This window comes from Hemitrygon akajei, chromosome 17, assembly GCF_048418815.1.
Source record: "Hemitrygon akajei chromosome 17, sHemAka1.3, whole genome shotgun sequence".
Lineage (NCBI taxonomy): Eukaryota > Metazoa > Chordata > Chondrichthyes > Myliobatiformes > Dasyatidae > Hemitrygon > Hemitrygon akajei.
Window position 1 is genome coordinate 58,249,145 of NC_133140.1, and position 24,855 is coordinate 58,273,999.

General features: G+C 41.5%; 1 protein-coding gene across 2 annotated transcripts in view; it reads right to left on the reverse strand.

Moving 5' to 3' along the window:
• spg7 (SPG7 matrix AAA peptidase subunit, paraplegin) overlaps nt 1-24,855 on the reverse strand; it is a 47,499-nt gene that overhangs the window by 12,673 nt on the left and 9,971 nt on the right. For both annotated transcript variants that reach the window (XM_073070220.1, XM_073070218.1), the window contains exons 7-13: nt 23,461-23,586; nt 19,309-19,471; nt 13,852-14,025; nt 13,092-13,216; nt 4,362-4,464; nt 3,592-3,702; nt 719-834 (exon numbers count right to left, since the gene is read on the reverse strand). In XM_073070220.1, the coding sequence (XP_072926321.1) occupies nt 719-834; nt 3,592-3,702; nt 4,362-4,464; nt 13,092-13,216; nt 13,852-14,025; nt 19,309-19,471; nt 23,461-23,586 (918 nt within the window). The remainder of the gene's footprint in view (nt 1-718; nt 835-3,591; nt 3,703-4,361; nt 4,465-13,091; nt 13,217-13,851; nt 14,026-19,308; nt 19,472-23,460; nt 23,587-24,855) is intronic.

Consider the following 24,855-nt stretch of genomic DNA (forward strand, 5'->3'; position numbering starts at 1 on the left):
TAGAGCCTGTTACTATACTGTATCTCTAGATAAAAATAAAATTTACCATCCCCAAAATATCAAGGGGTGAGGTGGGGGAGGGGGAGAAAGGAAAACTAGATTATTTCTGCTCTCATCATGCTTGATGGCTTTTGTGTATTACTATTGGGCGCAAAAAGGAATGGATTAAATAGCCTACCACTGAGTGAAGAGCCTGCTAACACTAGCAAACTTTTCAAAACAATTACACATTAACATTTTTCCAACTAAAGCCCAACTTACTTCACCATCATGATTCCTAATGTATTTACCTCAACTAGTCTGTCTATACTTAACATTTACATTTTCCTAAATACAGATCCTTTCATTCTTATTTTGAAATCATATTTTCCTCCTCTAAAGCATTACTAATTAGATTCAACACATTTGGCCCCTTAATGGTAGGGTTCAGCATCACCAGGAAAGAGATCATAATCTCATATAGACAAAACCACAGCCCATGAACTGCTGTTAAATATCTTCCAGTAATTACTTAAAAATCAGGCAAAAATGTAATCTTTTTTCAGAAGACATTACAGACATTGCAAGATAGTGATTCAATTGAGCCATTCAGGAAGTTATTTCTGGTGCTTAATATTTGTTGAAAGGTGGAACAGCACCATTTCAAATAGCACAATATTTATACAAGTTTATGAAAACCTCAACATGAACATTAACAATATTAAAAATATGATAAAACCTTCAAAACAGCTTCTGTATGCTCAAGAAGCCAGCCAACGAGGACGTGTCCAGACTCATGGACGGCTACTATTCTCTGTTCTTCTTTGGAGAGTATTTTACTCTTCTTGGCAGTGCCTCAAAGGAAAATGAATGAAAATCTGAATGTGAGCTAGAGCAACATTTGATTCCCCCCCCCCCCCAAAGAGTTTATTTAAAAATTCACTGAACAATGATTTTGGTGTTTTTGAAAAGAGGCTATTGCATGTTTCTCCAACAGTGGTGAACAGGTATATTAACATTGAGAATAAATGAAAAATATTATGGAATGCATCCATTTACATTAGTTTTCTTCATAAAAGCTCTAGGTCTCCACAAACCTTTCCTCTAAAATTGTACTGCATCATAAGACGACATAAGATTACTTTGTATTGTTTCTTGAAGGACGATTCTGCATTTTGAGATGTGCCACACACCTTTACACGAAGAGGATAACTAAACAGCTATCTCCTTAATATTTGTTCATGATTCTTAACTACCATTGACATGGTTTGCACATACAGTAGTTGGCTTGGCTTTGCTTTGCAGAAGCTACAGTAATCTTTTGTCCTGTACCCAACTGGAAGCCTGAGAAGAGTTTATTTGTTTTGTCCTAAGCATTCATTAGAATTATTACATGATAATAATTGAATTAGAAGAGTTTACACAGAAGCACAAGACTAAAATCTACAGACTTGGTAATGATTTGAATCGCAATTTAGAGTAAAATCCTGATTTGCCAAATTCTACCAATGTTATCAATGGTTTGAAGTTTAAGTTCAGTTTTCAATAAGTTCCTGTGATATCCATGTCTCCAGTACTACAGATGGACACTTTCTGGTCTCAAATTGAGATAGCAGTCAATTGAATGTGAGTACCTGGGGTCCTCAGAGGGTCCAAGTCAAGAAAGCAGTCATTGTCTTTGATGTATCACCTCTCAGTGGTGATAGATAGATATGCAGTAATGAGTAATATTCATACCACCAAAATGCCAGCTTTGACATTAAATGGCATCCCATTGTTGAATCCCTCCGTCAATATCCTGGAGAAGATCACTGTCCAGTAATTCAGTTAAACAGGCCACATTAATACTGCAGCTACAAGAGCAGGCCAAAAGCTGGGTGTTGGAGTCATGTATCTATGTTCTATCTGCATTGTACTTTGTGTTCCCCATTTATTATTGTAGTTAGTCACATGGTGGGACCATGGTTGAAGTGAAGAGTTTTAGTTATGTCTTCATGTGTTTGTCCAGTTCAGTTAGACTAGGGAGTGAGCTGGGATGATATATTTTTGTTTTATGCTCAAGTTTGCTTCATTACACTTAATTACATTGAAGAAAGCTTAAGTATATTTAATATGCTACAACTATTTATTTTGTTATATTACTAGTTTTAGTTTCATTAGTTTTCAAATTGCATCAAAATTGTTTGTTTTGCTGGTTTCTTAATAAAGTATCAAATATATTCTTTGATTTTGGAGCCTTGTTACTGGGTCGGGGTTGAAGGCATGTCATACAGGATTAATCACCCCCACCCCCATGCCTAGTCTCTAAGCAATACTGGTTTTGTTCAAGCAGCTGCCACACTGGGTATCCTGTAGCAAGTGACATCCCAAAAATGTTCCACTATCTGAAGCCATAAGACCAAAGGACCATGATGGAATTCTCATCACTTGCTGGATGAGTACAGCTCCATTAACCCTCAAGATTTTCCAACACCATCCAAGATAAAGCAGTCTAATTGACTGGCACCCTATTCACCACCCAAAACAAAATGTACAGAGGAAATTATCTAAAAACAGACATTTATTAGTCAGCAAGACTTCTAATTCCAGACTTGTGATTTCTACCAAAAAAGACAAGGTCTACAGCTACACCAACAAACTGCAAATTCAGCCTCACATTATGCAATAAACTAATTTAAAAATCTATTCCTGCTGCTTATTCATCTGAAATTCTGAATTCCCTTATCAAAATCACTAGAGGGTTAAAATGGTTGAAGTGGTTAGCAACAATCAAATCCCTGAATATGAGCAAATACAAAAAGGATGAAAATTCAAAGCAAGTTTAAGCACATGAACAGTCAAATGCAGAAGTCCAGGCATTAACAATAATTCCCCTCTCCTCCTGTGTACCGTTGCCTTCTTTAATATAGCTAGCAGAAATCAATGAAAACAGAATCACTGAATATAGCATATAAAGACATCATCCCTATTAGGCCCACATAAACACATTCCAGCTAAGTCTGCAATTCTTACTTCACTCCATAGAGAACTTCAATCATATTTTATTATTCATACTGAAAACATCAAGGTCTTTCCAAATGAAGCATAACTGACATGTTTCACAGTGCACCAGTTCATTACTATCATTACTACTGTTTCAAGGTTAAGTCTTCCAAAAGGATTTTTAAACTTCTGTGGATTTTAGATAAAACATCTCTTTATGTGAACTCATTATGAACTTTTTTCCCCAGTTGTAACCTAACCTTGCGTGCAAAACAATCTTTTTCATTCTCGGCAAAATGCTTAAATAGTTAATATTTTTAAAAAACTTTCTCATTTGTTACCCTGAGAATTTAATGTCAATGATATCATCTGCATGTCAGCTGATATTCCCAAACCCAGAAACAAACTGAAATTATTGTTGGGAAAGGCAAAAGGCACACTTGGGATTATTGGATCTCTGAAGGGGACCTTGCTTCAAGACTACCACCAAGTGTCGGAATTTCATTAGTCATTGGAGAATCCATCCTATTTTTTATTCACTGTGCTAAAAGGGAAAACAATTTTACCTTTACTGTAAATTTTGAGAAAAGGTCTCAGAAATCAGATACCTTCAACAATGAATGGATTTACCTGCTATGACTTTCTCGACTGCATATTCAAAGCTGAAGGTGTCAACAGATTTCTCCCCTTCCCTAGCTGCATGTAATGCTGCTTCATTGCAAATGTTAGCTATGTCAGCTCCTAAAATAAAAACAAATCAATGGATAATTAAACCAGAACAGATTTACTTGTAACAATTATGCCAGATATTAGTTGCACCAAATTCACTGTCCCCACATCTAGAGATTTCTTTAACACCCAGAAACCTATAGACAACTCTCCAAAGACAATGCCAAAGATGCTATACCCTCAGAATAAATTCCTCCTCCTCTAGGTCCTAAATCTTATTTTGCTACTGTGTTCCTAGATCTAGACTCTACAGGGGACACACACTCATTTCATCTACAATGTTAACCAAGAACAAATCCAGCTACTCCAGTATATTAAAGTAATTAAAGTGCTTTGTTCTGGAAGAGAGGCAAATATTTTCTGTACCCTCATGAGATGACCCAAGCAGTCTTTTATGATTATTACTTGTTCCTGTATTCTATTCCTCTTTTTATGAAGCCCAGGACTCCTATATGCCTTTTTATCCTTTATAACCTGAATGGTCAGATATCAACAATTTATGTATACATCCAGATCCCTTTGGTCTTGCAACTCTTTATGAATTCTGCCTTTGAAGTTATAACACTTCATTTTATTCTGAACTGTGGCATGTATCATCCTTCTGTATTCAATTTCATCTGCCACATGTCTGCTCATAGAAAAACAATAAATTATGCACGTTGAAGTCTTACCACTGAACCCTGGAGTGAGCTCAGCCAATCGTTGTGAATAAAACCTGGCTGGTTGTGATAACTTCAGACTTTTTAAATGTTGTTCAAAAATCTCCTTCCTCTCCTAAAAATGTAAGTGAAATAAACAACTTACTACACCAGGTTGAACAAAACTTATAAAATTAATCTATCATTATTTTTCTCATATTATTTTGTAAGTGTACTTCTAATTCAAAATTACCTACAAGTTTGCTGAATGGGACAGCCGAGAGACTGAATGAATTATTCCATGATAAATAAAATCACCTTGCATCTTTCTTTTAATAGTGGTATTTTAAAAGCATGCACTCTGTCTACAATTTAATTATCAGACCATGGATGCTGTCATCTTCAAGCAACATTTTGGTAAACTTAATAAAATGAAAATAAAAGCAATACATTGTGGCGACCCACTTCCCAGCTCACTCGAACCGGCTCACAAAGTGGCGCGCGCCAGCATTGAGGTTGGTCCCAAAGAGGGCGCCAAGCCTGCTTCACCAGCAAGGGGAAAAGCCCACGCGCGGGACGGGACTGTGAATATGCGCCCCCTACAGCATTCCCGCCCAGGGAGGGCGGGAACAGGAAGGCTTTAAAGCGAGGCCGTGAAGTTTGAATAAACCTCTCTTGCAACTGCAGCTCACCGACTCCGTGTCGTTATTTCAGCGCTGCGTGTAGCACACTGCTACAATTGGTGACCCCAACGGCCCAAACGATATTTGGACCGGAGATGAATGACGCCGCATCTGTTCATGCAGTTTCGTTAAAACTGCCAAGCTTCTGGATGCTGCGACCTCACCTATGGTTCCAGCAAGCAGAAGCCCAATTCCACGTTCGGCAGATAACCTCGGATGACACACGTTACTACTACGTGGTGAGCTCCCGGGACCAGGAGACAGCCGCCCAGGTTGAGGAGTTCATACAGTCGCCCCCGGAGGACGGCAAATACACAGAATTCAAAGCCCTGCTCATAAGGACTTTCGGACTCTCATGGCGCGAGTGAGCTGCCCGCTTACTGCACCTGGATGGTTTGGGAGACAGGCCACCGTCAGCTTTGATGAACGAGATGCTGTCCCTGGCCGGAGGACACAAGCCCTGCCTCATGGTTGAGCAGGTGTTCCTGAAGCAGCTGCCCGAGGACATACGCCTGCTGCTGTCCGACGCGGATTTCAGTGACCCCCGGAGGGTGGCAGCCTGGGCAGATGTGCTGTGGAAAGCCAAGAAGGAGAGTGGGGCATCCGTCGCACAGATCACCAGGCCACGCTCCCAGGAGCAGACCAGATCAGGCCCGGCCGCAGAGCCCACTAACCCCAGAGGCAGGGGTGAGAAGACCGATGAACAATGGTGCTTCTACCACCAGCGGTGAGGTGCAGAAGCCCGCCGCTGTAGCCCGCCCTGCAAGTTCCCGGGAAACGCCAGGGCCAGCCGCCGCTGATGGCTATGGCGGCTGGCCATCGGGATAGCCTCCTGTATGCCTAGGACAAGCAGTCAGGACGCCGCTTTTTCGTTGACACCGCAGCCGAGATCAGCGTCTTAGCTCCAACGAGTTATGACACCCGCAACAGAGAACTGGGTCCCACCCTGAGGCAGCACAGTAAGGACCTACGGCACCCATACGGTGCGGCTACAGTTCGGCTCCAGCCGGTTCACGTGGGACTTCACACTGGCCGCAGTAGCCCAACCGCTCCTGGGAGCGGATTTTTTGCGAGCTCACAGCCTACTTGTCCACGCTGAGACCTTTCAAACGTTCTCCCTGGGTGAAGCCCAGTTGCCGGCCCTACACCTAGACTCCATCAGGCTGTCCGACAACGACTTCACCAGAGTCCTGGCGGATTTCCCATCGGTTCTGGCGCCGCAGTTCACGGCAGCCATGCCCAGACACGGCGGACAGCACCACATCCCAACACAAGGACCCCCTCCACGCCCGTGCTCGAAGGCTTCCCCCGGACAAGCTCCGACTGGCGAAGGAGGAGTTCAAGAGGATGGAGGAATTGGGGGACATACGGCGGTCCAACAGCCCATGGGCCTCCCCCCTGCACATGGTGCCCAAAGCAACAGGGGGCTGGAGACCATGTGGCGACTACCGCAGGCTGAACGAGGCTACAACACTGGACCGCTACCCTGTGCCGCACATTCAGGACTTTGCAGCAAACTTGCATGGCACACGGATCTTCTCCAAGGTAGACCTCGTCCGGGGATACCATCAAATCCCAATACATCCGGATGACATCCCCAAAACGGCACTCATCACCCCGTTTGGCATTTTCGAGTTCCTCCGCATGCCATTTGGCCTAAAGAATGCCGCACAGACGTTTCAGCGGTTAATGGACGCGGTGGGACGCGACCTGGACTTCGCTTTCATCTATTTGGACGACATCCTCATAGCCAGCAGTAGTCGTCAAGAGCATCTGTCCCACCTCCGTCAACTCTACACCCAACTAAGTGAATACGGCCTAACAATCAACCCAGCCAAATGCCAGTTCGGGCTCGACACCATCGACTTCCTGGGCCACAGGATTACTAAAGATGGGGCAACCCCTCTGCCCGCCAAGGTAAACGTAGTCCGCCATTTCCCCTGACCCAACACAATCAAAGGCCTTCAGGAATTCGTGGGTATGGTGAATTTCTACCACCGCTTCCTCCCTTCAGCAGCCCGAATCATGCGCCCCCTGTTCGCCCTGATGTCGGGTAAGGGCAAGGACATTACTTGGGACGAGGAGTCTGCCGCTGCTTTCATTAAAACCAAAGAAGCATTGGCAAACGCCACGATGCTAGTGCACCCCAGAACAGACGTCCCTACCGCCCTCACAGTGGACGCATCTAACATGGCAGTCGGTGGAGTGCTGGAACAACTCATCGAGGGTCGCTGGCAACCCCTGGCGTTTTTCAGCAAACACCTACGACCATCTGAGCTCAAATACAGTGCTTTCGACCGGGAACTGTTGGCGCTATACCTGGCAATCCGGCATTTCAGGTACTTCTTAGAAGGTAGGCCCTTCATCGCGTTCACGGACCACAAACTTCTTACCTTTGCGTTCACAAAAGCATCCGACCCCTGGTCGTCCTGCCAGCAGCGACATCTGTCCTACATCTCCGAATACACGACGGATGTCCGGCATGTCTCGGGAAAGGACAATGTCATGGCAGACACTCTCTCCAGACCTAACATCCAAGCCCTGTCCCAGAGGGTAGACTATGAAGCACTGGAGGAGGTGCAGCAGGCAGATGAGGAGATCCCTAGCAACAGGACTGCAGTCTCCGGTCCGCAGCTCCAGGACCTCCCCGTAGGCCCAGGTGAGAGGACCCTACTCTGTGACATCACCACCGGCCAACCCTGCCCCATCGTCCCGGCAGCCTGGCGGCGGCGCGTTTTCAATTCCATTCACAACTTAGCGCACCCCTCCATCAGGACAACCGTCCTGATGGTAGCCAACAAGTTCGTTTGGCACGGACTCCACAAGCAGGTCAGTGAATGGGCCAAAATGTGCATGCATTGCCAAACAGCCAAGGTGCAGTGGCACACCAGGGCCCTGCCACAGCAGTTCCACCCCACCCACCGGCATTTCGACCACATTCATGTGGATATTGTGGGCTCCCTGTCAGTGTCGCGAGAAGCGCGCCACCTCCTGACTATCGTGGACCGGTTCACAAGATGGCCAGAGGCTGTACCGCTCACCGACACCACCTCCGAATCCTGTGCCCGAGCACTGATTGCAACCTGGGTATCTCGCTTTGGGGTACCAGCCCACATTACCTCCGACAGAGGCGCCCAGTTCACCTCCAGCCTGTGGTCAGCTATGGCCAGCCTTTTGGGGACACAGCTGCACCACACAACTGCCAACCACCCACAGTCGAACGGACTAGTGGAGCGTTTCCACTGTCACCTGAAGTCGGCTCTCTTGGCCCGCCTCAAAGGGCCTAACTGGGTGGACGAGCTTCCCTGGGTCCTGCTCGGAATCTACACGGCGCCCAAAGAGGATCTGCACACCTCGTCGGCCAAGTTGGTGTACGGCGCACCCCTGGTCGTCCCAGGAGAGTTCATACCAGCCCCAAGGGGGCAAGAGGAAGAATCCGCAGCAGTCCTGGACAGACTACGCGAGAGGCTCGGTAACCTGGCCCCATAACCACTTCACAGCATGGGCAGAACCCGACCTGCGTACCCAAAGACCTGAAAAACTGTAAGTTTGTTTTTGTACGACCCCCACTTCCCAGCGCACTCGAACCAGCTCACAAAGTGGTGCACGCCGGCATTGAGGCCGGTCCCAAAGAGGGCGCCAAGCCTGCTTCACCAGCAAGGGGAAAAGCCCTTGCGCGCGGGACGGGGGGAGGGCGGGAACAGAAAGGCTTTAAAGCGAGGCCGCAAAGTTTGAATAAACCTCTTTTGCAACTGCAGCTCACCGACTATGTGTTGTTATTTCAGCACTGCGTGTAGCACACCACTACATCATACATTTTATACTAATATAAATCATTTGTAAGGAAACATTTATTTCATACTATTCAAAAGTGGCTATTGTCAAAGTCAGTATTATTGCACAAGTTGCTGTCATGATAGTAATTCGTAACAATTTTTTTGATTGGGAGTTTAAAATTTCTGCAGTTGTAAAGATAAACTAAAATGCAATCAAAAGCACAGAATAGGAAAGGAGGACTTCAGGACTTGAAATGGACAAAAGATCACACACAAATTAACAGAAAACTTAGACTAAGTTTTCCTTAATGATAAAGCTCTGATAGATCAGAATTTTTCAGACCACTCAAAGAAATCTTTCTTTTCAAATCTTTTTATTGACCACTCAAAGAAATCAATGTGCTTCCTCAGTTGGTACAATAAAGACAAATCTGCATTTATATTGTACCAACTGTCACATACCTTGTACAATTTACAAGAGCATCATCAGGTAAAATCTAACACCAAGCTTGCTTGGCTGAAGGTGACAATTTAAGGAACCCCGGAGGAAATAGCAAAGAGCAGCAAGGTATCCAGACAAAGTATACCTTAAAGCCAATGACAGGGAAACTGTAATAATGCAAAGAGTTTGGTTAGTGGAGTGGAGAGATCTGATGATTGTAATGTTTGAGCAGGTTGCAGGAAGGGATGTGGAAGTATTAGGATTTAAGAACAGAATGAATTCTTTACAACCATGGTTCCAATGGACTGGATGTCAGCTGTGAGAGATGAAGCACATACAACAGCACTTTGTTGGAGACTAAGTGTAGGAAATTTCTAAAGTGGGAAGACAGCTAGGAAACACCAAGACAGTTGACTCCAAGAAGTAGCAAATATGTGACATTGATATCTAGATCACCTCACTCTTCTGAAAGGACACAGAAACTACTCATTCAGTTCTTGCATGTCCTTGACTATGCACATAGCCTGATGTTTTGTTCACTAACAGGAGGTACCCTTAAATACTGTTTGGGTCAAATTTGACCCGTTTTGACATTTGACAGCAGTAAAAACATCCTAAATGTCATTTTTTCAGCCGAAATTTGATGACTTTTCCTAAAGTGACCCAAAATGCGCAAAATTGAAAAAATTCCCACCACCATCTGTAAGGAGTTTGTACGTTCTTTCCTCGACTGTGTGGGTTTCCTCTAGGTGCTCTGGTTTCCCTGCACATTCCAGACACGATTACGATTAGTGAGTTGCGGGCATGTTAAGCTGGCAACGGAAGCATGGCAACACTTGCAGACTGTGCAGTACAACCCTCGCTGATTTGATTTAATGCAAATGCTGCACTTCAATGTACATATAACAAATAAAGTTCATCTTTACAAGTGCAGAGAGGAATCTAATTGTGCTATTTATATTATTGGAGCTTATTTTTACGTAGGGCTGTGTGCAAGATGATTTTTTTTATTTTTAGAGATACAGCGCAGAATAGGCCCTTCTGGCTGACGTACTGCTTAGCAACCCACCTATTTAACCCCAGCCTAATCACAGGAACATTTTCAATGACCAATTAACCTACTAACCGGTAAGTCTTTGGACTATGGGAGGAAAGCAGAGCACCAGGAGGAAACCCATGCACACATGGGAAGAACATACAAGCTTTCTTACACAGGACACCAGAATTGAACTCTTTTTCAACCTGTATACAGGAAAATACAAGCTGCACATATTTCTTTACATTTATTGTGTCATCAGACCAATACAATTCTTACAAAACACCAGTGCCAATCATGTTTCCTATTTAAACAATAAACCTTGATGCATTTGAAAAGCTTTAAACATGACACAGCCGCTTAGTGTTCGTAGACTGCGGCCCTTCCCCATGAAACACATTTATTCAGAGCTTTATCTCCATTTTGACTGTTTTGCACTCTTCTGACTCCAATATAATTCAAAGCAGCTGCCTCCATCCACATTTGTTAAATCATAACTAGTAAAAAATGGTCTTGCCTTATTTTAAAACACAAGTTTTATCTTCATACTTTTCCAATAACATTTTGATAGGGAAAATATGATCCTTTTGTATTTAGTAGGTGTTACACAAAGTTGAATAAAGGAATAAGTAACCTTGGACAACAATAACATCAATCACAAAGTATTGCTCCAAGGGTTAGCAAAGTCATTAAAAAAGCAACCAAGTTAATTTTCTCAAAGAAATGTAGGAAAATTAAAATAAACCTGTGTTGAACCTTTGTTTGGCACACTTAGGGTACTTCTATACACTCCTGATTGCTATACTAAAAAAAAAATGATTGATGCAATTGAGAGACTGCAGAAAAGAATTGAGAAGGATAAAAAGAAGATAAAGAGAATGCATAATTAGAATCTCTATACTAGGGGTGCAGATTTGGTGAAGGCAGAGAACTTTAAGGAGAATGCATAGGTTTAATTTTTCTAGTTCCTGTTGCAAATAATCTGGGTTCAGAAGCAGAGAGGATAACTATGATTGCAGCTGATAATAGACCAAGTTTTCAGCCAATTTTAAGATCTTGATCTTCAAATGCTCTTTTCTTCAATCAAGTCAAGACTGTGGTGCCACGCTGAAGGCAATGGTAGATTTCTTCAACAATGTTTGCTTTTGCTGAGCAGTGGCTGACAAGAAACTAGTAACCCACATTTTTCAGGATCTTACTGTAAGCCTTTACTGTCAAAGAGCAGTGTTATACACAGCAACAGCAAGTTGAAGAGAACTTTTGTAATGTGAATTCTGAACATAAGAATCATTCTCTCAACAAAGTTTGGTGATTACATTGACAGATTTGAGGACAGTCAACTAGCATTTGCAAGCATCATCTTCTGCACCTTGACTATGAGGGTTCTGGTGAGCTAGGTTCTGAACTGTATTTGCTGTAGATTCACAGTCTGAAGATGAGCTTTGATAAGAAACTTGTTGGAGGTGATAAGCAGCATTAGTGAGAAAGACTGGAAAAGTGTTGGGGCAATGATGCAACGTTAGCAGCAGTCTTCATTAAGCTTAGCTTAGTTGTAGATTTGTTATTAAGATTATGCCTGATCTTTTGAGAATAGTGCATAGCACCCCTTGCAGTTGGAGTATGAGATTAAATGTGGCTGAAAAAAGGCCATATTGGTGCTGCTCCCAGCATTTCAAATATTTGTAGATATAAATGCCAGAGAACAATAAGGTCCACTTCTTATTATTGAAAGGCAATGTCATTGCCAAAATCCTATATACTCTAACATTCTGAACCAGAATAGCCAAAAACCCAAACAAATTCAGCTCATACATACTCCAGTTACGTGAGCAGTATATACTGTAGCACCCAAAGGTTTCCAATCAGCAAAAATTTAGAAATATGATTTTAATCTTTCTACTTGAGTGGATAGTACTGCTCTGAAAAATTCAAATTGATGGCAAAAGAATGAAGACGCTATGGTGTGTACTACCTACAAAATGCACTGCAATAACATACCAAGGCTTCTTTGAAAGCAATTGCCAAACCAGTAATCGCTAACACCTTAAAAAATAAATAAAGGCAGAAGGCACAAAGAAACATCTCCAAGTCGCACATATCATCCTGACTCAAAACATAAATCTGCCTTTATTCCTGCAAGGTCAATATTCTGGATCTTGTTACCCAATCACACAGTCAAAACACCTTCACCATAGCAACTGTTGTGAAGCTCACTATATTCTCCTGCACAGCTGGTGAAGAACAACATAGGCTAACTTTGCCAGCAACAGGCAGATAACAATAATATCCAAATACACCCAGTCTACAATTTTGTTAAAGAAAGTCTGAATAGAATTTGATATCAGCATTCTTGAACAAAGTATATTTTTAAGCATTATTCCATCAAGCATACCTTTAATTTTCAGCTCTCAAAGTGCTTAATAGCTCTTTGCTAAGATTTTTTTTGAAAACCAACAGATCCGTGACTACGGCAACACATCAGATTTTCCTTCTCTTCCATTAAATTGGCTTAAAATTAACCCAATTAAATGCCAGCTTTTTATAAAATAATTCTCACTTCAATAAAAATCGATTGCAGAGGTAAATTAGAAAGATAATGTTCTATAATAGTATTGCAAGTGGGAAACAATATTAAACTGATAAAATGAGTAGTTTTGCTAATGTTAGTATTTTCTTAATACTTACCAAGACCTACAATTCCACAAACACAATTAGATGAATAATTAAAATACAATTTCAGTGGGATAGCAAAAGTATACTTTCACTAGTAAGTTGGCTATGTTGTAAACCAAAGTATAAATATTTTATGCTCATATCCATCAGTACCTGCAATGTGGGAAAGTCAATAAATATGTGCCTGTCCAAACGACCAGGTCGCATTAAGGCATTGTCCAAAATGTCAGCACGGTTGGTTGATGCCAGAACTATTACGTGATCTGTTGTGCCAATTCCTGTTTAAAATAAAGACAATATGCACTGCTTCAATATGCAAGGCCAGGTTGTTCTACTCCACAAAAGTGGCTATGATTCTGATGTTTCAATATATACTACATTAGATGTACGCAAGTCAAACATTTAAATTTGTAATGATGAGTGGATCATATATGACAATTAATAAATGGAATTTGTGCCTTTTATGCCATGTGTGGAAATGAGCAAATAACAATATCATACTAAAAATAATTTAAGGAATTTGGATCTAGCATGGTTATTCAAGTACCATTTGAAATGCTGCTGCACTGACAAATAATTGATTGAAAACAGGCTGGGTTCCTTGGCTGTACTTCCAATGTAAATAAGATCACCATGTCATACACTTCATGCTCAGAAGTGGAGCACCGTTATTCTAGCATCTTAGGGTTACCATTAGATGCACAAGGATAACATTCAAATCAACTTGACTTAATTTGCAATCAACACCAATTTTTAGGCATGCAAAAGATAAACAATATTCAACTCAGATATTTCATACACCTCTAACAATACTAAAGAACAGTTCACGTACATTTCAGAAGGTAAATAAAATATTGAATGATATATTACCACACGGGTTTGCAGCCCAATTGTACCAGAGTGTAACACCCACCATCCATTTCGACTAACAGTTGATTCAGCGTTTGTTCTTCCTCAGTATTAGCAAAACCAGACATGTTAGTTGATCGCCTTTTACCCACTGCATCAATTTCATCAATGTACACAATGCATGGGGCACGAGTACGGGCTTCCTTAAACAAACTTCGTACTCTAGCGGCACCAAGGCCTAAAATGAAAAATTTTGAAATAATATTTTCAGAGAACTCGTGTGACAAAGCCAAGCTTAGAAGGACAGGAATTCAATCTTAACTGTTTGCATTTGTCAGAAATAAAGTATTGTCTTCTCATAATAACCAGGCTCTTCAGCAAAAAATTAATCAGGGCAACTAGTCACAACATTCAAGTGCAACATTCATGATATTAATTCTGCAGTGACACCAGAAAATGTGAACAGAAAATGTGCATACTGCAATACAAACATGAAATGATTGTGCATATTAGATTATCTCAATTGAAAAAACCTTGAATTAAACTGGTTCAAATGTTAACTACTTCGTTTTTGGTTCGAAGATTGTGAGTTCTATATAAACCCACTCAACATATAACCCAAAAACGCATATGCCAAAATGGAAATCATGTAGAAATAATGCTGCTGTTCAAGTGCAGCATTAAACAAAGGCCAGTCTATAATTGGCAGAGGATATTCCCTTAACAAAACAGATTAAATGGACATCATCATCACAATGACATATGTAGGATCTTGGTGCATTTACAAAACAAAATGTGGCCCCAGAAAAAATCCACTGGTGCAGAGATACATGAGACTTGCAAACCACGTGAAGTGCCACATGTAAATTATTTCCTTCCAACATCTGGTAGCACTTTTGCAAGAAAAGGTTTCTGAACATCAATGCTCCAACTTTCCAATTGTACTGTCTTATTGGTCTGACTTTCCTTTATAAATCTGCACAACAAATATACTTGCTGAAAGCTGCTATTATCCCAATTTATATTTTAAAGCTGATTATAAGACTATTTGAAGACAGTTGTAGAATTCCATTTATATTTGGAATTTATTTCCAGTGAAGAAGGTTCTTTAGGCCGAATGTTAGCCAACTATGTAACTGGCACATATTCTGAAAGCATTTACTCATGAACAGATACTTATTAATTCTCCTGGCTACAAGTTTTGGGATTTACAGTTACAGTGCCTATAAAAAGTATTCACCCTCCTTGGAAGTTTTCATGTTTTATTGTTTTACAACATTGAATCACAGTGGATTTAATTTGGCTTTTTTTTTTACACTGATCAACAGAAAAAGACACTTTCACAACAAAGTGAAAACTGGTCTCGACTAAGTGATCTAAATTAATTAGAACTATAAACCACAAAATAATTGATTGCATAAGTATTCACCCTCTTTAATATGACATACCAAATCATCACTGATGAAGCCAATTGGTTTTAGAAGTCACATATTTAGTTAAATGGAAATCATCATGTGAAATCGAGGTGTTTCAATTAATTGTATTAAAAATACACCTGTAACTGGAATGTTGAGTCAGTATCCTGGCAAAAACTACATCATGAACACAAAAGAGCACTCCAAGCAACTCCGCAAAAAGGTTTTTGAAAAGCACAATTCAGGAAATCGATACAAGAAAATTTCCAAGTCACTGAATATCCACTGGAGTACAGTTAAGTCTATCAAGAAATGGAAAGAATATGGCACAGCTGCAAGTCTGCCTAGAGCAAGCCGTTCTCAAAAACTGAGTAACCATGCAAGGAAGGGACTGGTGAGGGAGGCCACCAAGAGACCTATGACAACTCTGGAGGAGTTACAAGCTTCACTGGCTAAGATGGGAGACGCTTTGCATACAACAACTGTTGCCTGGGTGCTTCACCAGCTGCAGCTTTATAGGAGAGCTTTATGCTAGGAACTCACTTGTTGTAGAAGATAATTGTTTACTTTTAATAATTTATAAGATTCTGAATGCCAAGCACATTTAAAGGCATTGAGAAACTACTTACAGGTTAAACAGAAGGTAAAGCCAATGTATATTTTGCTGTCTGTGAAATTTCATGGTAAAGATTGCCCTGGTGCAAAAGACCTTTTAACACCATCCACAGCCCATAGATCAGAGAAAAAGAGCGAATGAGTTACAGGCCAAAGACCAAAAATACATGAGATGGATCACTTAAATCAATACAAAGTAAAATTCCAGTTGATTATTTTTTTATTCAACTGATTAAATTGAACCTTAAAAGGTAGAAACTAAAATGCACACACAGACTTTAAAATCAAGCCTCCAATCCTTTCCCAAGTGGATTTAAAATAACACTATTCCAAAGAGAAAAGAAATCTGTGCTGGGCAATATTAATCACTGAATCAAATTTCTAAAACAAAATAATGGGATTACTTCCTGTGCCACGCTTCAGTGAGTATAGGATAGAGTGAGGTGGAGGATAAATGCATGGTTGAGGGATTGTAGCAGGGGGGTAGGGATTCAGATTTCTGGATCATTGGGACCTCTTTTGGGACAGGCGTGACCTGTACAAAAAGGATGGGTTGCACTTGAATCCGAGGGGACCAATATCCTGGCAGGGAGGTTTGCTAAGGCTGTTGGGAGAGTTTAAACTAGAATTGCTGGGGGGGTGGGAACTGAACTAAGCAGATAGGGAGACAGCTTCTGGAAAGGTGTAATAGTAACAGGGTTGTCGTGGTGGGAGATTTTAATTTCCCAAATATTGATTGGCATCTCCCTAGAGCAAGGGGTTTAGATAGGGTGGAGTTCATTAGGTGTGTTCAGGAAGGTTTCTTGACACAATATGTAGACAAGCCAACAAGAGGAGAGGCTAAACTTGATCTGGTATTGGGAAATAAACCTGGTCAGGTGTCAGGTCTCTCAGTGGGAGAGCATTTTGGAGATCGTGATCACAATTCTATCTGCTTTACCATAGCATGGGAGAGGGATAGGAACAGACAAGTTAGGAAAGCGTTTAATTAGAGTAAGGGGAAATATGAAGCTATCAGGCAGGAACTTGGAAGCATAAATTGGGAACATGTTCTCAGGGAAATGTACGTCAGAAATGTGGCAAATGTTCAGGGGATATTTGCAGGGCATTCTGCATAAGTACATTCCAATGAGACAGAGAAAGGATGATAGAGTACAGGAACTGTAGCGTACAAAGGCTGTTGAAAGTCTAGTCAAGAAAAGAAGAAAAGCTTACAAAAGGCTCAAAAAACTAGGTAATGATAGAGATGCAGAAGGATATAAGGCTAGCATGAAGGAGCTTAACAATGAAATCAGGAGAGCCGTAAGGGGCCATGAGAAGGCCTTGGCGGGCAGGATTAAGGAAAACCCCAAGGCATTCTACAAGTATGTGAAGAGCAAGAGCACAAGACATGAGAGGATAGGACCAATCAAGTGTGACAGTGGAAAAGTGCGTAGGGAACTGGAGGAGATGACAGAGGTACTGAATGAATATTTTGCTTTGGTATTCTCTACGGGAAAGGATCTTGATGATTGTAGAGATGACTTACAGTGGATTGAAAAGCTTGAGCATATAGGCATTAAAAAAGAGGATGTGCTGGAGCTTTCTTCTTGTTACATACACCTTAAACAGCATCAAGTTGGATAAGTCTCCGGGACCAGACAAGATGTACCACAGGCTACTGTGGGAGGTGAGGGAGGGGATTGCTGAGCCTCTGGCAATGATCTTTGCATCAATCAGAATGGGAGAGGTTCCAGAGATTGGAGGTTTGCAGATGTTGTTCCCTTATTCAAGAAAGGGAGTAGAGATAGTCCAGGAAATTACAGACCAGTGAGTCTTGCTTCAGTGGTTGGTGAGTTGATGGAAAAGATCCTGTGAGGCAGGATTTATGAACATTTGGAGAGACATAATATGATTAGGAATAGTCAGCATGACTTTGTCAAATGCAGGTCATGCCTTATGAGTCTGATTGAATTTTTTGAGGATGTGACTAAACACTTTGATGAAGGAAGAGCAGTAGATGTAATGTATATGGATTTCAGCAAGGCATTTGATAAGGTACCCCATGCAAGGCTTATTAAGAAAGTAAGGAAGCATGGGATCCTAGGGAACCTTGCTTTGTGGATCCAGAATTGGCTTGCCCACAGAAGGCAAAGAGTGGCTGTAGATAGGTCATATTCTGCTTGGAGGTTGGTGACCAGTGGTGCGCCTCAGGGATCTGTTCCGGGACCCCTTCTCTTCATGGTTTTTATAAATGACCTGAATGAGGAAGTGGAGGGATGGGTTAATAAATTTGCTGAATACACAAAGGTAGGGGGTGTTAAGGATAGTGTGGAGGGCTGTCAGAGGTTACAGCGGGACATCAGGAGGATGCAAAACTGGGATGTGAAGTGGCAGATGGAGTTCAACCCAGATAAGTGTGAGGTGGTTTATTTTGGTAGGTCAAATATGATGGCAGAGTATAGTATTAATGGTAAGACTCTTGGCAGTGTGAAGGATCAGAGTTGGGGTCCGAGTCCATAGGACACTCAAAGCTGCTGCACAGGTTGACTCTGTGGTTAAGAAGGTGTACAGTGCACTGGCCTTCATCAACCATGGGATTGAGTTTAAGAGCCGAGAGGAAATGTTACAGCTATATAGGACCCTGGTCAGACCCCACTTGGAGTGCTGTGCTCAGTTCTGGTCACCTCACTGCAGGAAGGATGTGGAAATCATAGAAAGGGTGTAGAGGAGATTTAAAAGGATGTTGCCTGGATTGGGGAGCATGCCTTATGAGAATAGGTTGAGTGAACTCAGCCTTTTCTCCTTGGAGCAACAGAGGATGAGAGGTGACCTGATAGAGGTGTATAAGATGATGAGAGGCATTGATCATGTGGATAGTCAGAGGCTTTTTCCCCAGGGCTGACATGGGTAGCACGAGAGGGCACAATTTTAAAGTGCTTGGAAGTAGGTACAGAGGTGATGTCAGGGGTAAGTTTTTTTTAATGCGGAGAGTGGTGAGTGCGTGGAATGGGCTGCCAGCAACGGTGGTGGAGGCAGATACGATAGCGTCTTTTAAGAGAATCCTGGATGGAGTTTAGAAAAATAAAGGGCTATGTGTAACCCTAGGTAATTTCTAAACTAAGTACATGTTTGGCACAGCATTGTGAGCCAAAGGGCCTGTATTGTGCTGTAGGTTTTCTATGTTTCTAACTACTGAAGATTGCTGTGTATAAAATGGCTTCCACAATACGCCAGTAGCTATTCTCAACATAGTTTATTTGATGCAAGGGAACTTAGGACCTTCTGAAAAGAACACCATAAAGGTGTTACATAAATCCAAAGCTTGCTTTTTTCCTGTTCCAATATACCTGTAGTAGCAAAAACTAGTGTGCTCATATCTCCTGCAAACACTCACTACTGTGGACCGAGAAATGAGCTAGGCCAGGATGAGAACAACATACTGAGAAATGGTGGTTAACAAACTTTAATGTCACAGAGCTCTAAATCCCTAACAACTAATTACTCCTCACCTCCAATCACTTCCACAAACTCTGATCCAGCCATAGCTAAGAAAGGAACCTGAGCTTCCGATGCAACAGCTTTTGCCAGAAGTGTTTTGCCACATCCTGGTGGCCCGAGCAATAAAGCTCCCTTTGGAACTTTGGCCCCAAGTTGTAGGTAACGATCTGGACTCTGAAAGACAAATATACAACTTTATCTTTCTTCCTTACCAAGTGTTAGAACAGTAGAATTTTTTTCCTGCTTATACCCCCAAGTACTACTCCATTGGTAATACATGGTAAGAAAGCAAAGACCCGTTGTTACAAAAAAGAGTCACATTTGACTCAATAGCAACATTTACAGGAACTTCGATTATTTCATTTGTTCAATATTTGTTTTCTTTTGACTTTCGTAATCATACATCCCTACAAGATTCTACTGGAAGAACTCAATGTGTCAGGCAACAATCATGGACGGAAATGGGCAGTTAATTTTTTGGGTTTAAGCCGGACTACCTGACCCACTGAGTTCCTCCAGCACCTTATTTGGTCTTCTAGATTCCAGCATCGGTAGTTTTGTGTCTCCATGTCTGCAAGAACTGTTTTGCTAGGTCAACATTTTTTTAAAAAAGCAGAAACTTATAGCTGGAGAAACTAAATGGGTAAAGTAGCATCTGTGGACAAAGGGATAGTCAACATTTTAAGCTGAAACCTTGTAAACCAATACCTTGTGAATGTTACTTTCTGAAAGAGGCTGGAAAGCGTTCTGAAAGAAGGCATCAGCATTTTAAATAGGATATATTAATTTCATGAGTTCAAGCATTAGGAAAAAAAAGCTTAATTTAAAAAAACTTTCTAGAAACTGACATGATTTACATTAAAGTGATTAAATTAAAGCACATCTCAGTCAAGGTCAAATATCATCAGTCAAAAACAGAATTTGATATTAAGTTTTTAAATATTTTCTCAAGATAGCAGAGGCCATATGTTCAAAATATTTAAATTAACTTGGTATCAAAATTAGTTTGAATATCAAAAGCAATGTTTTCATAAATCAATAGATATTAAGCACTTTGCTCTCAGTATTGTATATGCTACAGTATATCACTTGAAACAATAATTTGATCATATTGAGTTGCATGGAAATGTTGGTTTTAATATTCAGCATTTCTTTCCCAGTTAACATTAGTAATTTTTATTTTAAATGGCCTACATACAGTTGTAAGAAAAAAAATGTGAACCCTTTGCAATTACTTGGTGTTCTGCATTAATTACTCATAAAATGTATCTTCATCTAAGTAACAAGAATAGACAACCGCAAACTGCCTTAACTAATAACACACAAACAATTGTATTTCTTCTCATTACTGAGTACACCATTTAAACAAGCACAGTCTAGCTTCAAAAAAGAACCTCTGGGGTAATGCCTCTACAAAAGCTCTTTGGAGTCAGGAGTTCCAATCAATAACAAACAAGAGAAAATCTGCAGATGCTGGAAATCTGAGCAATACACACAAAATGCTGGAGGAACTCATCAGGCCAGGCAGCATCTATGGGAAAAAGTACAGTTGACATTTCAGGCCAAAACCCTTCGGCAGGACTGGAGGAAAAAAAGCTGAGGAGTAGATTTGAAAGGTGGGGGGAAGGGAGAGAGAAAAACCAGGCAATAGGTGAAACTTGGAGTCGAGGGATGAAGCAAAGAGCTAGGAAGTTGATTGGTGAAAGAGACAGAAGGCCATGGAAGAAAGAAGAACCTCCATCAACGCTGCCCTCAAATGCATCCCTTCCATTTCACACACATCTGCTCTTACCCCATCCTCCCGCCACTCTACCAGGGATAGGGTTCCTCTTGTCCTTACCTACCACCCCACCAGCATCCACGTCCAATACATAATTTTCCAAAACTTCTGCCACCTCCAAATGGATCCCACCACTAAACACATCTTTCACTCCCCCCCCCCCCCATGTTCTGCAGGGATCGCTTCCTATGCAACTCCCTATTTGTCCCTCCCCACTGATCTCCCTCCTGGCACTTATCCTTGCAAGTGGAACAAGTGCCTCAACTGCCCCTACACCTCCTTCTTCATTACCATTCAAGGCCCCAAACAGTCCTTCCAGGTGAGGCGACACTTCACCTGTGAGTCTGTTGGGTCATATACTGTGTTTGGTGCTCCAGGTGAGGTCTCTTGTATATTGGTGAGACCTGCCGTAGATTGGGAGACAGCTTCATTGAGTCCACCAGAATAAGTGGGATCTCCCAGTGGCCACCCATTTTAATTCCACTTCCCAGTCAGATATGTCCATCCATGGCCCCTCCACGGTCAGGATAAGGCCACACTTAGGTTAGAGGAACAACACATCCATTTGGGTAGCCTCCAACCCGATGGCATGAAATTCGACCTCTCAAACTTCCAGTAATGCCTCCACACATCCCCTTTCCCCTCTCTCACATTATCTCCTTGCCTGTCATTGCATCCCTCTGGTGCTCCTCCCACCCCTCCCCCTTCTTCATTCTTCCATGGCCTTCCGTCTCTTTCACCAATCAACTTCCTAGCTCTTTGCTTCGTCACCCCCCCTCCAAGTTTCACCTATCACTTGGCATTTCTCTCTCCCCCCCCCCCCCACCAAACTTTCAAACTCATTCCTCAGCTTCTTTTCTCCAATCCTGCCAAAGGGTTTCAGCCCAAAATGTCGACTGTACTTTTTTCCATAGATGCTGCCTGGCCTACTGAGTTCCTCAGAATTTTGTATGTGTTGTTCCAATCAATAAGTTGAGATTGGAGTGGTGGGTTGTAGAGGTGCCCTACCCTTTAAAAATGACACACAAAGTCAGGTTACTGACAAAAGCCTGCACTTCTCAAGAAAGACCTCTTTATTAACACCATCCCTCAATCAAAGCAACTTACAGAGCACCTTAGAAGAATTGCAGAGATGCATGAAGCTAGAAAAGGCTACAAAAGTATTTCCAGAGACCCAAGTGTTTATTAGTCCACATAGTAACAGAAATTGTCTACAAATGGAAGAAATGCAGTACTGTTGCTACTCTCCCTAGGAGTGGGTGTCTTGCAAAGATCACACCAAGAGCACAACATTGCAAAGCTGAAGGAGGTGAAAAAGAACTCAAGGTTAACAGCAAAAGACCAGCAGAAACCTCTAGAACTTGCTAAAGTCTCTGTTCATGTGTCTGCTATAAGAAAAGCACTGAATAAGAATGGTGTTCATGGAAGGACACCATGAAGGAAACCACTGCTCTCCAAAAACATTGCTGCACATCTCAAGTTTGCAGAGACCACCTAGATGTTCCACGATGTTTCTGGGACGTTCTCTGGACAGATAAGACAAAAGTTGAACCTTTTGGCAGAAATGCACATTGCTATGTTTGGAAGAAAAAGGGCAATGCACACCAATACCAAAACCTAATCCTAACTGTGAAGCATGGTGGAAGGAGCCTCATGGTTAGGAGTGCTTTGCTGCTCCAGGGCTTGGACAGCTTGCAATCATTGAGGGAACAATGAATTCAAAATTGTATCAAGACATTATACAGGAGATTGTCATGGTGGCAGTCCATCACCTAAAGCTTAATAGAAGTTGGATGATGCAACAAGACAATGACCAAAAACACAAGAGAAAATCAACAACAGAATGGTTTAAAAAGAAGATTCATGCTTTGGAATGGCCAAGTCAGAGTCCAGCCCAATTGAGAAGCTGTAGCATGACCAGAAGAGGGCTGTTCATGCAGGATATCCCAGAAATATTGATGAACTGAAACAGTTCTGTATGGAGGAATAGCCAAAAATCCCTCCATGCCAATGTGCAGGACAGATTAACAGTTACTGAAAATATTTGGTCGAAGTTATTCCTGTACAAGAGGGTCACATCAGTTACTTAAAACAAAGGTTCACGTACATTTTCCAACAAATACCTGTAATATTGGATCATTTTTCTTAATAAATAAATGAACAAGTAAAATGTTTTGTGCTATTTATTTAATTGGGTTATCTCTCTAGTTTTAGGACTTTCACGATGATCTGATCACATTTTAGCTTGTATTTATGTAGAAATAGAGAAAGTTCTAAAGGATTCACAAATTTTATAGCACCAATGTAGACCCTAATCCAGTTTTAGTCAGAACAGTTATTTGAGGACTTGTTTAAAATTCATTCCAAACTGAAACCCCATTACCTTCAGGTAATCAACAAATTCGTTAACTTCCAGTTTGGCCTCATGCATTCCTGCCACATCCTTAAAATTAACTCCTTTTCCAGACTTTGCATCCACGATAGTGAAACGAGCCATTTTCAGCTGATTCTAGGCATGTGGCAAAAATAATATTAATCAGGACAGTGGGGGATGCAGTATCGTTCTACACCGTGCAAGCTTTATTAGCATTGGGCAAATTTCCTCATCCTCACCATTATTCTTAGCTCCAATTGTTTTTGCAAATCTACTGCAAAATTCAGTTGTTTAATCAACATCAAAATTTCAATAAGCAATGATTTAAGCCCCTGAATTACAAAATGAAACTACCATCATGATTGCTGGAGTGAAGGTTGGGGTCGATGGGAGAAGCTGGAAATCTGAAGTTACATATCTAGCTCATTCAACAGCAAATTATGTACTGTGGATGAAGACCAGAATACAAAAGCAAGGATGTAATGCTGAAGTTTTATAAAGCACTGGTGAGGCCTCACTTGGAGGATTGAGAGCAGTTCTGGGCACCTTATCTAAAAAAAGGTAAAAGGATGTTCCTGAAAATGATTTTGTGATTGAAGGGCTTGTCATATGAGGAGCGTTTAATGGCACTGGACCTTTACTCACTGAATTCAGAAGAATGAGGGGTGATCTCATTGAGACCTACTGAATGTTGAAAGGCCTTGATAGAGTGGATGTGGAGAGGTTATTTCCTATGATGGGAGAATCTAGGACCAGAGGACACAACCTTAGAATAAAGGGGTATCCTATTAGGATGGAGATGAGAAGGAATTTCTATAGCCTGAGATTGCTGAATCTGCTGAATTTGTTTCCACAGGCGCTGTGGGGAGCAAGTCATTGGGTATATTTAAGGCAGAGGTGGATAGATTCTTGATTGTTCAAGGCATGAAGGGATAAGGGAAGAAGGCAGGAGATTGAGGCTGAGAGAAAAATGGATCAGTCATAATGAAATGGTGGAGCAGACTCAATGGGCCAAATGGCCCAATTCTGCTCCTATATCTTAATGTCATAGAAGTATTTTTCAGAGCACATTAAAAAAAAATCTGGTTTTAGTCTTCTTGCTGTCAATGTTTAAATCCTTGAAGTGAAATGTAAAGTTTTATCGGTATAGCAACAACGAGCCACAGATGGGCATCAAGAAGTAATACTGTACTGGATTTTCCACCCTCATTTTTAAGAGTAAACATATTCTCCAAGGGTTGTGGCAGATTGACCAAAACCTCCAAACTAATTTCAGAATGCAAATGGTATTTAATAAACAAAACACATGGCTGTAATTACAACAGAATCCAAATCAAGAAAGCATTGAAATTCCACATTAAAGACTGAACATCGCAGAATTAACACACAAACTTTGAATGTACT